At 38.1% G+C, this 12,563-nt stretch overlaps 1 protein-coding gene across 1 annotated transcript in view; it reads left to right on the top strand.

Annotated features, from left to right (window-relative positions):
- The window catches only part of BBS9 (Bardet-Biedl syndrome 9), a 540,357-nt gene that overhangs the window by 134,592 nt on the left and 393,202 nt on the right, over nucleotides 1-12,563 (top strand). The window contains exons 7-8 of the mRNA XM_049784883.1: nucleotides 936-1,119; nucleotides 2,488-2,617. Coding sequence (XP_049640840.1) covers nucleotides 936-1,119; nucleotides 2,488-2,617 — 314 coding nt within the window. The remainder of the gene's footprint in view (nucleotides 1-935; nucleotides 1,120-2,487; nucleotides 2,618-12,563) is intronic.

Here is a 12,563-nt window from a genome sequence, read left to right as displayed (position 1 = left end):
ATTTTAATAATGTTTTTTGTTTGTCTTTCCACTTTTTGGGTTCTTTAACATTTTTAAAAATCAGTGTTTTTTTTTTGTTTTTTTGTTTTTTTTTGTTTTTTTTTTTGGTTTTTGGGCCACACCCAGTAACGCTCAGGGGTTACTCCTGGCTATGTGCTCAGAAGTTGCTCCTGGCTTGGGGGACCATATGGGACACCGGGGGATCGAACCACGGTTCGTCCAAGGTTAGCGCAGGCAAGGCAGGCACCTTACCTTTAGCGCCACCGCCCGGCCCAAAAATCAGTGTTTTATAGTTTTCAATGTCTGGCTTTTTAACTAGAAGTATTTTTTTTTTTTTTAATTTTTGGGCCACATCCAGTGACGCTTAGGGGTTACTCCTGGCTATGCACTCAGAAGTTATTCCTGCCTTTGGGGACCATACGGGATGCCAGGGATTGAACCGAGGTTTGTCTTAGGTTAGTCGTGTGCAAGGCAAATGCCCTATCGCTTGTGCTACCGCTCCAGCCCCATAATTATTAAGTTTTTTTTGTTTTTGCTTTTGGTTTTTGGGCCACACCCGGTGATGCTCAGGGGTTACTCTGGCTATGCGCTCAGAAGTCGGTCCTGGCTTGGGGGACCATATGGGACGCCGGGGGATAGAACTGCGGTCCATCCAAGGCTAGTGCAGGCCAGGCAGGCACCTTACCTTTAGTGCCACTGCCCGGCCCCAACTATTAAGTATTTTTATGTAGCTTTGTTTAATAGCTGGTGAAAAATTGGACTGCATCTACTAGGCTCTATAGGATAAGAGAAATGTGGTCATAGCCCCCTCCCCTGCAAAAGATTAATAAAGATTAGTTGACTATTATTTTAGCTTTAAAAAAAAAGTCTAAGTGCTATGAAAGAATAAAAATGATAGCAATTAAATCTTTTTTTTGGGGGGGTTTGTTTTACAGGCGGATTGGACTCTAAATATTGGGGAGCAAGCCCGTGATATATGTATTGTTTCTTTTAATCAGCCAGTATCTTCCATTTTTGTTCTTGGTGAGAGAAGCCTTTTTTGCCTTAAGGAAAATGGACAAATTCGATTCATGAAGAAGCTCGATTGTAGTCCAAGTTGTTTTCTCCCATACTGCTCAGGTATGTAGAAAGATTTTCTTTGAAAACCAGTTTCTTGATATGTAAGGAATAGCCATAGTTACACTCATAATTTTAGTCTTCTATGTGAATAGTCTTGTACAGAAGGTACAATAAAAACTTCATCAGTTTGGAAGAGTAGCCACGTGGAGTAGTCCTTAGGAATCTGTCTCCCAACTCTGTGCAGAGAGATTGCTCCTGGTGGTGTGCGCAGGAGCTTGCACTGCTGTGGAGCAGTCCCAGGTCTTGCATAGAAAGTGTATGCTCAGTGCTTTGAGTTATCTTTCTGACATGGAAATATATAAAAAATATAATAATTTATTATGTATAATATATAAATTCACAATCATAACTGCATATTTATATAATATTCAGAATTTAATATAATATCATTATAGTATATGTTTATAATATATTATATTATATTTATAATATAATTATATATTATATTTAGAATATATAATATTCATATAAAATATATATGGATATATATAAATATATATTTGGTTTTTGGGCCACCCCTGGTGATGCTCAGGGTTTATTTTTGGCTATGTGCTCAGAAATCGTCCCTGGCTCAGGGAACTATATGGGATGCCTGGGGATCAAACCGTGGTCCGTTCTAGGTCAACTAGGTGCAAACCAAACACCCTATTGCTGCGTCACCACTCTGGCCCTGAGATTTATATATTTTTTAAAGTTGAGTAGAATTTTGCTTTAAAGCAAAATTTTGTCAGTTATATCACTTAGTTTCAAATTTTGATTTGGCCCTAAGTTTTTATTAGCACTTTCCAAACTGATGGTTCAGCATACTTGGAAGAGACCATCAGAGTCTTTCATTATAAGCAAGAGAAATCACATTGATGTATTACATAATGACTTACCTGCTATGTATGCCCAATAAATCATTAGCTTAAATGTACTTAAATATTATTCAAAGTTATGCTTTCTAGGGGCTGGAGAGATAGCATGGAGGTAAGGCGTTTGCCTTGCATGCAGAAGGTCGGTGGTTTGAATCCCTGCATCCCATATGGTCCCCTGAGCTTGCCAGGAGCAATTTCTGAGCATAGAGCCAGGAATAACCCCTGAGCACTGCTGGGTGTGACCCAGAAACCAAAAAAAAAAATTATGCTTACTGGATTAAAATGAAAAAATGTTAGCCACTATTTAGTTTATAAAGTGCTTTTTAATCTTGCTATTATTACCTTGAAGCTGAATATTTTATTATTCAACTGAAAAAGAATATTTTATTATTTAAAATATTTGTGTTTAGATTAAAATAGTAATTTTATCTTCAGCTGCCTAAAAAGAATATAATAAGATGTTACAAGTGACTGTTTTATTATTACCTTTTTTTCTGTTTTCAATCAATAGTTTCTGAAGGAACAATAAATGTTTTGATTGGAAACCATAACAGCATGTTGCATATTTATCAGGACGTGACACTAAAGTGGGCTTCTCAACTTCCTCATATTCCGGTTGCAGTAAAAGTGGGGTCTTTGCAGTAAGTGATTTAGTTTAATATGTTTTTACTATGTATTTTATATATTATCATTTAGAGAATGTGGTTACAATAGTGTCAAACTTTCTGGCATTCATGCAAGTGCTACTGGCACCCCTCCTCCAACAAGGCTCCCATGAGCCTCTACTACTGTCCCTATGTCCCTTCTGGTTCCATCTTCTCCCCTGCTACTTCTTCCCTCTCTGTTAACCAGTTTCTAATTCAGGCCATGAATCTGTCCTTGTACAATACTATCTATTCCCTTATTTTGTCTCTTTTTATCAGATGGGTAAGACCATCTGATATTTGTTTTTATCTCCCTGACTTATTTTGCTTAGTCCAATGCTCCCAGTTCCATCCATGTTACAGTGAATTGCATGATTTCATCTTTTAAAAAGTTGTTTTCTTTGTGAATCACACCAGCAGTGCTTAAGGCTTACTCCTCACTATGCATTCAGGAACTACTTCCGGAAGTACATGGGGGATATAGAGGATGCTGCGACTTGAACTCAGGTTGACATAGTGCAAGGCAGAGGCCCTACCTTCTGTACTATCTCTTTGGCCCTTATGTTTTCACCCTTTCTTACTGTTACATTATATCCCACTGTGTAGATATATCACAGCATTTATCTATCTGTAATTGGATATTTGGTTGTATATCCTGGTCAATATATTTGGTTTGAATATAACTTAAGTGTGTGTATGATTTTTTTAATATGTTTCTGTGTTTTGGAGGTAGATGCTCAGTAATCAGTTCTGATAAGATTTAGTAGAACATATGTGGTGCTGAGAATTGAACCCCAGTTGGCCATGTGCAAAGCAAATACAGTACTTTCACTCTTGCCTTTCCAATCAATTCTTACTTTTTTTTGGTTTTGGGCCACACCTGGTGACACTCAGAGGTTATTCCTGGCTACATACTCAGAAATCTCTCCTGGCTTTGGGGACTATATGGGATGCCAGGGATTGAACCCAGGTCCATCCTGGGTCAGCCAGGTGCAAGTCAAATGCCTCACTTCAGCCCCAGTTCTTTTCTAAGAAGTTTCCATATTTTTTTCCACAGAGATCAGATCAGATAACTTTCTCACCAATTGTGAATTGTGAATTGGTTTCATTTGGCCACATTATTATCAACAGTCTTCCCAGTCTTTTCAATATAGACCATTTTCACTGCTGTGAGATGATTGAGATGATATCTGATTGTTGTTTTGTAAAAGATCTGTATTTCCATTTGCAACATGTATGTCTTATTTGGGGGAGCTATTCCTCTCCCTATTTTTAATGCGGTTTTTGTTGTTGAGCTTTATATATATATAAATATATATATATTTATATATATGATATTAGCTGTTTGATAAATTGAAAATACTTTCTCCCATTCAGTACAATATCTTTTTTGGGGGGGGGGGCACACCTGGTGTTGCTCAGGGTTTACAACTGGCTCTGCAGTCAGGAATTGCTCCTGTTGGGGCTTGGGGACCCATATGGAGTGCCAGGGATTGAGCTTGGGTTGACCACATGGAAGGTACACCCTACCAAATGTACTATTGCTCCAGCTTCTATTCAGTAGGATATCATTTTATTTGACATGTTTCTCTTGCCAGGCAAAACCTTCTCTGTGTGATGTAATCACATTTGCTTATCTTTATTTTGTTATCTTTGCCACTGGAATTTAGTCATTGAAAATACTTCTGAGGTGCATATCCTAGAAGCCATAGTCTTATGTTATTGAGAATAACATAACTTTTATTTATTTTATTTAATTTTGTTTCAAATGGGGCTACAGCTAGTGGTTCTCAGGGCTTACTCCTGGTTTTGAACTCAGGAATCACTTCTAACAAGCTCAGGGGAATATATAGGGGTTGGGGACTGAACCCAGGTCAGTTGTATGCTAGGTAAGTGCCCAACCCTCTGTACTATCACACTGGCCCCATAACTCAGCTTGTAAAGAGGATTTTAGTTCAGAAACTTTCCGGGAAATTTTATAGAACAAATGGAAAATGATTTTACTAAAAATGAGTAATGATCTTATAGTGTGAATGTCAACAATAAGAATATGTTAGAATATAATGTATGCTATAAAATGAATATTAAAAGCCTTAATTAGTACAATTAATCATTTAAACTTTATATCTTAACTAACATCTTTTGTAGTTAAAGCTTTTCAGAAAATGGTTATATAAAAGATTATTTTTTAAATAAATTTTAAATTTAATTGCTGTTAGATACAGTTAAAATGTTTCTCATGTGGCTGGAGAGATAGCATGGAGGTAAGGCGTTTGCCTTACATGCAGAAGGACAGTGATTCGAATCCCAGCATCCCATGTGTTCCCCCGAGCCTGCCAGGAGCCATTTCTGAGCATAGAGCCAGGAGTCACCCCTGAGCATTGCCAGGTGTGGCCCCAAAACCAACCCCCCCCAAAAAAGTTGATTTTGGTTGAGTTTCAGTCCTACAATGTCCAATACCTATTGCTTCACCACTGCACTTTTCTTGCCACCATTGTGTCCAGTTTCCAACCTCCCAGTTGCCTGCTGCTTTCTATAAAATGTCATAGAGTCACAATTTATCGTTCCTTTGATTGCACATTTTCAAATTGGGTGTTGAAATCTTCAGTGATGCCAGTAGTGTTTTATGGATATGACTGATTACCTGAAATTAAGAGGTTGACTTTATAATTTTATTGAGGCTTAATGAAGAGCTTTCAGATTTGACTTAGTGATTGGTCTAAAGCCTGTGTGTTGAGTACATGACAATGAGTTTTCAAAAATGTTTTAATAAAAGTAATTGCTTTATCATGTTTTATTAGATACATTGGCATCTTATTAATATAGGAAGGCACCTTACCCAAAGCTTAGCTGTTTTGTAGCTGAGAAGACTCTCATCCTCTGGTGGAAATGCTGCCTTGTTCAATTGCTATGGAAAACTGTATGGAGGGTTCTCAGTAAACTACAAATCGATTTGCCATATGACCTAGCAATCCCACATTTGAGTATCTATACCCTGCCACAGCTGTCTTGGTCTGGATACCGTAGAGAATTTCTTAGAATTCTCCTAGGAAAGTTGATGTGCACAGTTGGCAAATTATGAATTATAAGAGCCACACACAGTTGTGCAGGAGAAAAACGTTCTGGTTTATTACACAAATATTGGGCTATATATGGAGGATTTTGTTCTTTGCAAAGTAAAACATATAGCTCTTGTTAACAGCTTTATCAGTATACATTGTTTGATCTTCAAAACAGTTCACATGCCTCTAGGTGGTTTGCAGACCTTATGAAGAGATACATTTGAATTAAGAGCCCAGCTGATGAAAAGAGGGTAAATTTTAACATCTTAAAATTGTTCCTCTCTGGGGAGGCCCTGTGTGTCAATTCTAATGTAGATTAAAGAATTTAGCAAGAAGCCAGGTTTTCATATCAAAGTTCCTTTTTTAGGAGCTATCACAGATTACTAACTTCCTAAAGTCTGACTAAGAAACTGATTTTAAAAGGGGCAATAAAAGAGACAAACTTATTTGAAAGAGATGCAAATCTTTACCTGGTAAAAGCTTTCTTAACAACCCATTGCTATTTCCAGGTCAAATTTTGGATGTTATATCTGAGGCAAAGAGTTAGTTAGCAAGTTACTCGGAGCTCCTTAGAGATGTCCCAAAACAAACATTCCTTTCATCGGACTGACAAGTCTGTTTAAAGTTACAGGGTCTTTTTAAAAGACTGTGAGGATTAAAGTTGCTTTTAAGTATCTCTTGATGCTGAGTTTTCTAGGTAAAGAGAAATTCAATGAAGGCTGTATTTGCCTATGTTAATCCTTATATTTGGAAGTAAATGTTCAAATAAATACATACTTAGTACAACAAAAGGGAGATTCATATTTAGGCCAAATAAATGTTTGTAACTAAGCTTGAGAAATATCACCCTTATTATCAGGGAAGTCTGGTCAGCCATCTGTGCTGAGGAAGGGCTTCTTAGCTGGCCTCTGACAATTTTTTTTTAGACCGTGGCATTGAAAATTCCTACGACAGAAAAACACTGATCCAAAAGGATATATACACATTGCAGCACTCTGTACAATAGCTAAGAGTTGGAATCAACTTAGATGTCCAACAACAGATGAGTGGATCATATATCATCATACAGTGGAATCTATACAGTGGAATACTACATAACTGTAAGGAATGATGCAATCATGCAATTAGCTGCAACATGGATGGAACTGGAAGATATGCTAAATAAATGAATCAAGTCAGAATAAGGATAAATATAGAATGATATCACTTATATGTGGTATTTATAATCTTTGCGTAAAGAAATGCAATGGTTTAAATGGGCGTTTTCTCAAACACTTTTGGCCCCAGAGTAAAGCAAGGAGAAAGAAAGAAATTGAATGGAGGAGAAACACAAATATGAAATAATGCAGGCCAGGGGCCACATGGTCTTAGGTGCATTAAAAAAGTGCAGAACTAAATATCCAAGCCAGAGTCTACAACAATGAAATCATGAGACCCAAACTTTAACAATCAAAACTTGAAATGGATTGTTATTGCTGTAGGTGTTGTGTCTCAGCAACTCTAGTGGGGAAAAAAAATCCTTCATGAGAAGCAAGCGGGGTAACAGGAGGGGAAAATTGATTACCCCACTGGAAGTCTGAATTCTGGTGAGCCTGAGGCAAGCTTAATTTTTAAACAGAGGGTCTTATAAGGGGCAAAGCCAATCATAAGTATTGAGAAGAATGTTTACAATCACAAAGCAAAGTTTAACAGTAGACAATACTTAAGCTTTAGGCATGAGCTGTAAGAATTCTAATTACAAAGTAGAAGGTCACAACTCAAGGCAGCTCTTAACAAACTAACTTCAAATGCAAAATAAGGAATTATTAAGAAGTTGAAAAAAATCTAGGACTGTAATCTTCACTGAGATGAGCGCTGTTGTTTTAGAGTCAAGGTAACAGCCAAGTCCCCTAAGGTGTAGTTTCCATTTTCTGAGAAGAATCATTAGCCCAATATCTGCATTCTGGCTTTGCCCTTGAGTACCAGTAACTGAGGCTGCAAGGACAGATTTGAAAAAGAGAAAAACATATTGTCTTTGATTTTGGTGCTAAATATTATCCAGAAAAGGTGTTCTCTTAGACGGCAAATAAAGACTATCATTTATGAGTAATGATATTCTCTCTAGCTATATGAAATGTATCTAAAACAGAAAATCAGAATCAGTGAACTCTGGAAGTGGTGATAACCTTCATAAACTGTAGGCAGCCCACAGCCCTAGTGGTTTAAATTATTTTTGCAGCTCATTTATTGGGGGTGGGGACTAAAGGGCCCTTGCAGACAGAGGCCACTGGACTTGTGGCTGCTTGTAGTAGCCCTCAGCAAGCTGGACTGGCAGGTTATTGTGAGGATTTTGCTGCGGTGGCTGTGCCAAAACTCAGTGTTGCTCCAGTATCACACTTAGTGGAGACATATGGTGCGAGGGGTTTCACTTGGAACCTTATGCATGTAAGATATGTGCCACTCAGCCCTAAGTTATCTCCCTGGTTCCAGGAGCTCATTTTTTTAAGGTAAAAATAGTTATAATAAATCATGCCATAATATTGATAAACTGTGCTGATAATTATGAAAGGTATTTTTAAATTAATTGCTTTATTTAAGCATGGTGGTTAAAAAATTGTTCATTATTCAGTTTTAGTCATACAATGTACACCATCCTTTACCAGTGCACCCTTCCTGCCAGTGATGTCTCTCATTTCCCTTCTACTCCCACCTCCAAACCCGCTTAGGGCAGGCAATTTGCTTCTCTCTCTCTCTCTCTGTCTCTCTCTGTCTCTCTCTCTCTCTCTCTCTCACTCTCTCTCTCTCCCTCTCTTCCTCCCTCCTTTATGACATTTGTTTATAATATTGTTAATGAAATATGCTTTGCATGTCACTTTCTCCCCTTTTAGCACTGATTACTTGTCCAGAGTGATCATTTACAATTATCATTGTGCTGGTAGACTCTTCTCTACTCTAACTACACTCATCACTCTTTGTGGTGAGTTTCCTATCCTGGGCTGGACCTTTATTTCTATTATCTCTGGAATTGTTACCATACTATCTCTTGTTTTTCTTACATATTCTAAAAGTGTTGCAATTATTCTATGTATATTTCTTTACCTCTAGCTAATTTCACTCAGCATAGTAGTTTTCATGTCTATCCATGTATAAGCAAATTTTATGACTTCATTTCTCCTAATGGCTGCATAGTAATTCATTGTGTAGATATACCACAGTTTCTTTAGCTACTAATCTTTTGTCGGGCATCTATGTTGTTTCCAGATTTTAGATAGTTGTAAATAGTGCTGCAATGAATATAGGAGTGAAGAGAGCATTTTTGTATTGTGTTTTTGTGTTCCTGGGCTATATCCCTTGGAATAGTATTGCTGGATTGTACGGATGCTCAATTTTTAGTTTTTTGAGGAATATCCATATTGGTTTCCAAAAAGACTGAACTAGTTTGTATTCCCACTAGCAGTGAATGAGAGTTTCTTACTCCTTGCATTCATACCAGCACTGGTTGTTCTTGTTCTTTGTTTGTTTGTTTTATGGTAAGAATTTATTCAAGAGACAAAATTGATTAACATATTGAGGTAAACTAACATAACATATAATATAATTAATATAATAATACTTGTAAGTCAAAGAACATTTCTGATTAAAACACAATTTTTTTTATCATAATGGCTTAATATCTTTCACAGTAGTATTTTAGGTACATCTTATCATTGAATCAGGGGAATACCCATCACCAACTATGTCCTCCCCCCATCCCAGTTCCCTTTCTGCAACCCATATACCCCACCACCATCCCCCGGACTGCTAGAGTAGGTGGTCCCCTCTTTGTCTAGCTTACTGTTAGTGATCATATATCTGTTTGGTTCTGGTACCCTCCCTTGTTACCCCCTCTATTAAGAGGCGGAGCTAGATAAATCACGTTATGTGGTTTTGTTTGAAGGAAAGAAAAGCAGTAGATTGGGGGTACAAAATAAAAAAAAAGTTAAATATGCTGAAAATGGGTGGAGTCCTTCTAGAGGCTTTCAACCTCAGTTTGAGAGAGGGTATGAAAAAGGTAATTGAAACACCACAACAATACAGAAAGAAATATCAAATTAAATATCCAGTGAGCACTACAGCAATAAAAATAAGCACCACACAATAGTCTCGGTTCTGAATCAAATCATGCTGGAGTGCAAAAAGAAAGAGAAAGATAAGATAAAATAAAATAAAATAATATTGGAGACATCAACTTCAATCTCTACACCAAAATAGAGACATCAAAAAAAATCTTATCGATCGATAAATAAATCTGTGGAAAAATGATTGTTTTGTGCTTTTTTTTTCTTTCTTTTTCCCCCTGCATAGGGGATATTGTAGAGGGAATTCCCTTGGCCTAGGAGATACAGGGTTTCTCCACCCCTGTTGTATACTGTCATGGATTAACTCTAGACTCCTTGCATGATCATTTACTCTCCCCTTGGTGTTTTCGTGGTGTGTGGAAGACTTTTGCTTCGTCTTGGATGGTAAAATCAGACCTCTGTATCTGGAGATCTTGGTGACTATGCAGCTCAAAGAATAAAGCTTATGATGAAGTCTTTCTTTGTGATTCTAGCAGTTATGCTTCTTCAGTGTCGTTTTAACACATCTTCTGTAGTTGGTGGTCTTGGTCATTATGTTGCTCCTAGGATGGAGCCTGGGATAAGGTCTTCCGTTATGTTTCCGGAAGACCCATTCAGTTGGGGTTGTCTCAGTCAGACCTCTGGAATTGGAGCTCTTGTTTGTTGAACAGATCGTAGAACAAAAGCTAGGCTAGAGCTTTCTGTTGTTGTTGTTGGTGGTGGTACCTGGATGCATACTGTCCAGTCCTGGTTGTAACAACCAGTCATCTGTATATAGCGATCTTGGCTTTTGCATAGATCAAAGGGTGACATGTTTTCTGATTTTGTCTTATTGTTAGCTGATGAGGAAGGACAACTTGCTCTTAGATCAAGTTGTTTCCATTTCCTCATTGTCAGGTTATCAATTTAGAACTGGCACATGTTGGCGTCAGAGGAGCCTTGTGAATGCCCTGGAGGGGATTTGGTTCCTGGAGCTGTTGTGGAGAACTCTGTCGTTTCTATGTTTGGGATCCAGGAGTCAAGGCTGACCGGTTGGTGTCTAGTTCCCTGGAGCCTAAGTTGTTTCCACATGACATACATTCAGGGTGGGAGATGTCCCTGTGTTGTAAACAAGTATGAGTTCTTATCCCTAGTAGATAAGAACTTTTTTTTAACACGTACAATTTCCCCTTTGTTTAATATGTCTTTGCAGGAGGAAGTGGTGTTACATTATATTGCTGGTGGATTTGGGGTGGAGAGAAAAGAAAACAGACACCTGACAAAAACTAAGAATATATATGCTCACACATATCTAAAGGAAAAAAAGTTTCTTTAAAAAAAAAGATTAAATAAAAGACGTAATTAAAGGAATAAAATGGGGCTGTGAGAGATAGCATGGAGACAAGGAATCTGTCCTTCCTGTAGAAGGATGGTGGCTCAGATCCCGGCATCCCCTATGGTCCCCCATGCCCACCAGGGGTGTTCTCCAAGCATAGAGCCAGGAGCACACTCCAAGTGCTGCCAGGAGTGACCCAAAAGAAACAAAAACAAATCAAATCAAATAACAAAAACTCAAACAAAACAAACAAAAGAAACTAACAAGAATAAAAAGAAAAGAAAAAACAAAACAAAGAAAAAGGGAGAAAATGATACAGGAGATCACTTTACATTTGGGAAGAAACAGGATAAGAGGTTGTGTTATATAGGTCTATACTTATGCTGAAAGTATAGCCTTCCCCATTGTCTTTTGAAATTTCCTTGTGAGGTGTGTGGTCCAGGCAGGGAGGTCTTTGGTCGAGTTCTTGTAGTGGGGGTCCTTTGGAGCTAGTTCTGATATCAAGCCACAGTCCACATTAGGGAGAGGTGATTAGGAGGGCCACACTGCATGGGTCAGTTGGAGTGTTGGTTGTATTTTCTTACCAGAAATGAGGTGAGAGTTTGAATGGGTGTCTATTCACTTGGGTAGTGGGTACTGGCTCGTTGGGTTAGGAAGTCGGTCTTGATGCCTACTGGATTAAGAACTGAGGGGGAAGAGTTATAGTGTGGTGGGGATATCGGGGGTGGAATTGAGGGGTAAAGGAATAGTCAGATTTCTGGAGGAGGGAGAGGGAATAGTATATGGGAGGGGTTATATAGGGTATAGGTATGGGTTGTTTGTGGTTTAGGTTTGTCCCTTAAGGAGGATTCAAATTTCTGTGTGCTCCTGCCCACATATAAACATATAGAAGCTATCTTAGGTGTATATTAATGTAGAGCGGTATGGAGGGCAAGAGGTGCGCTGAGTACTAAGTATAGTACTTGTAAGGAAAGGAAATTAATAGATCAACTTTTGGGTATGTGTATGTTTTGTGTCTTGAGTACTGACCATTGTGTTAGTAAGGTCTATCTATATAGGTGTTTACCCTTTTCAGTTTTGTCCACAGCACCCTATATGTCAGCTTTCCTTTCCTATAGAGGAGGTAACCATGTGGTTTTATTTGACATAGATTGAATTGATGATAGTGAGGAGGAGAAGGTGGAAGAAGAGGGAGACAAGAAGAGAGAATAGAAAAAACAAACCAAAACAAAACAAACCAACAATCAAACACCACCAACAACAAAAATATGAAGTAATGAGAAGAGAGGGTATAAGAGCAAGGGCATGTTAGTTTGGTTCACCGTGTTCGATGCTAAGACCCTGTGGTAAAAATCTGTAGGTCTCGGTTGTTGCTTCGGTGATCTGGCTGGTCATGTGCTTCAGGTCCTAAAAGAAGGCATAATCTAGAGATAAAATGTATGTTAAAGAGTTTTATCTGGCCATTTTCATGATTCAAGCAGAGTATGGTG

This window comes from Suncus etruscus, chromosome 12, assembly GCF_024139225.1.
Source record: "Suncus etruscus isolate mSunEtr1 chromosome 12, mSunEtr1.pri.cur, whole genome shotgun sequence".
Classification (NCBI taxonomy): domain Eukaryota; kingdom Metazoa; phylum Chordata; class Mammalia; order Eulipotyphla; family Soricidae; genus Suncus; species Suncus etruscus.
Note: the sequence above shows the minus strand (reverse complement) of the source record. Positions and strands in the feature narration are given on the sequence as shown.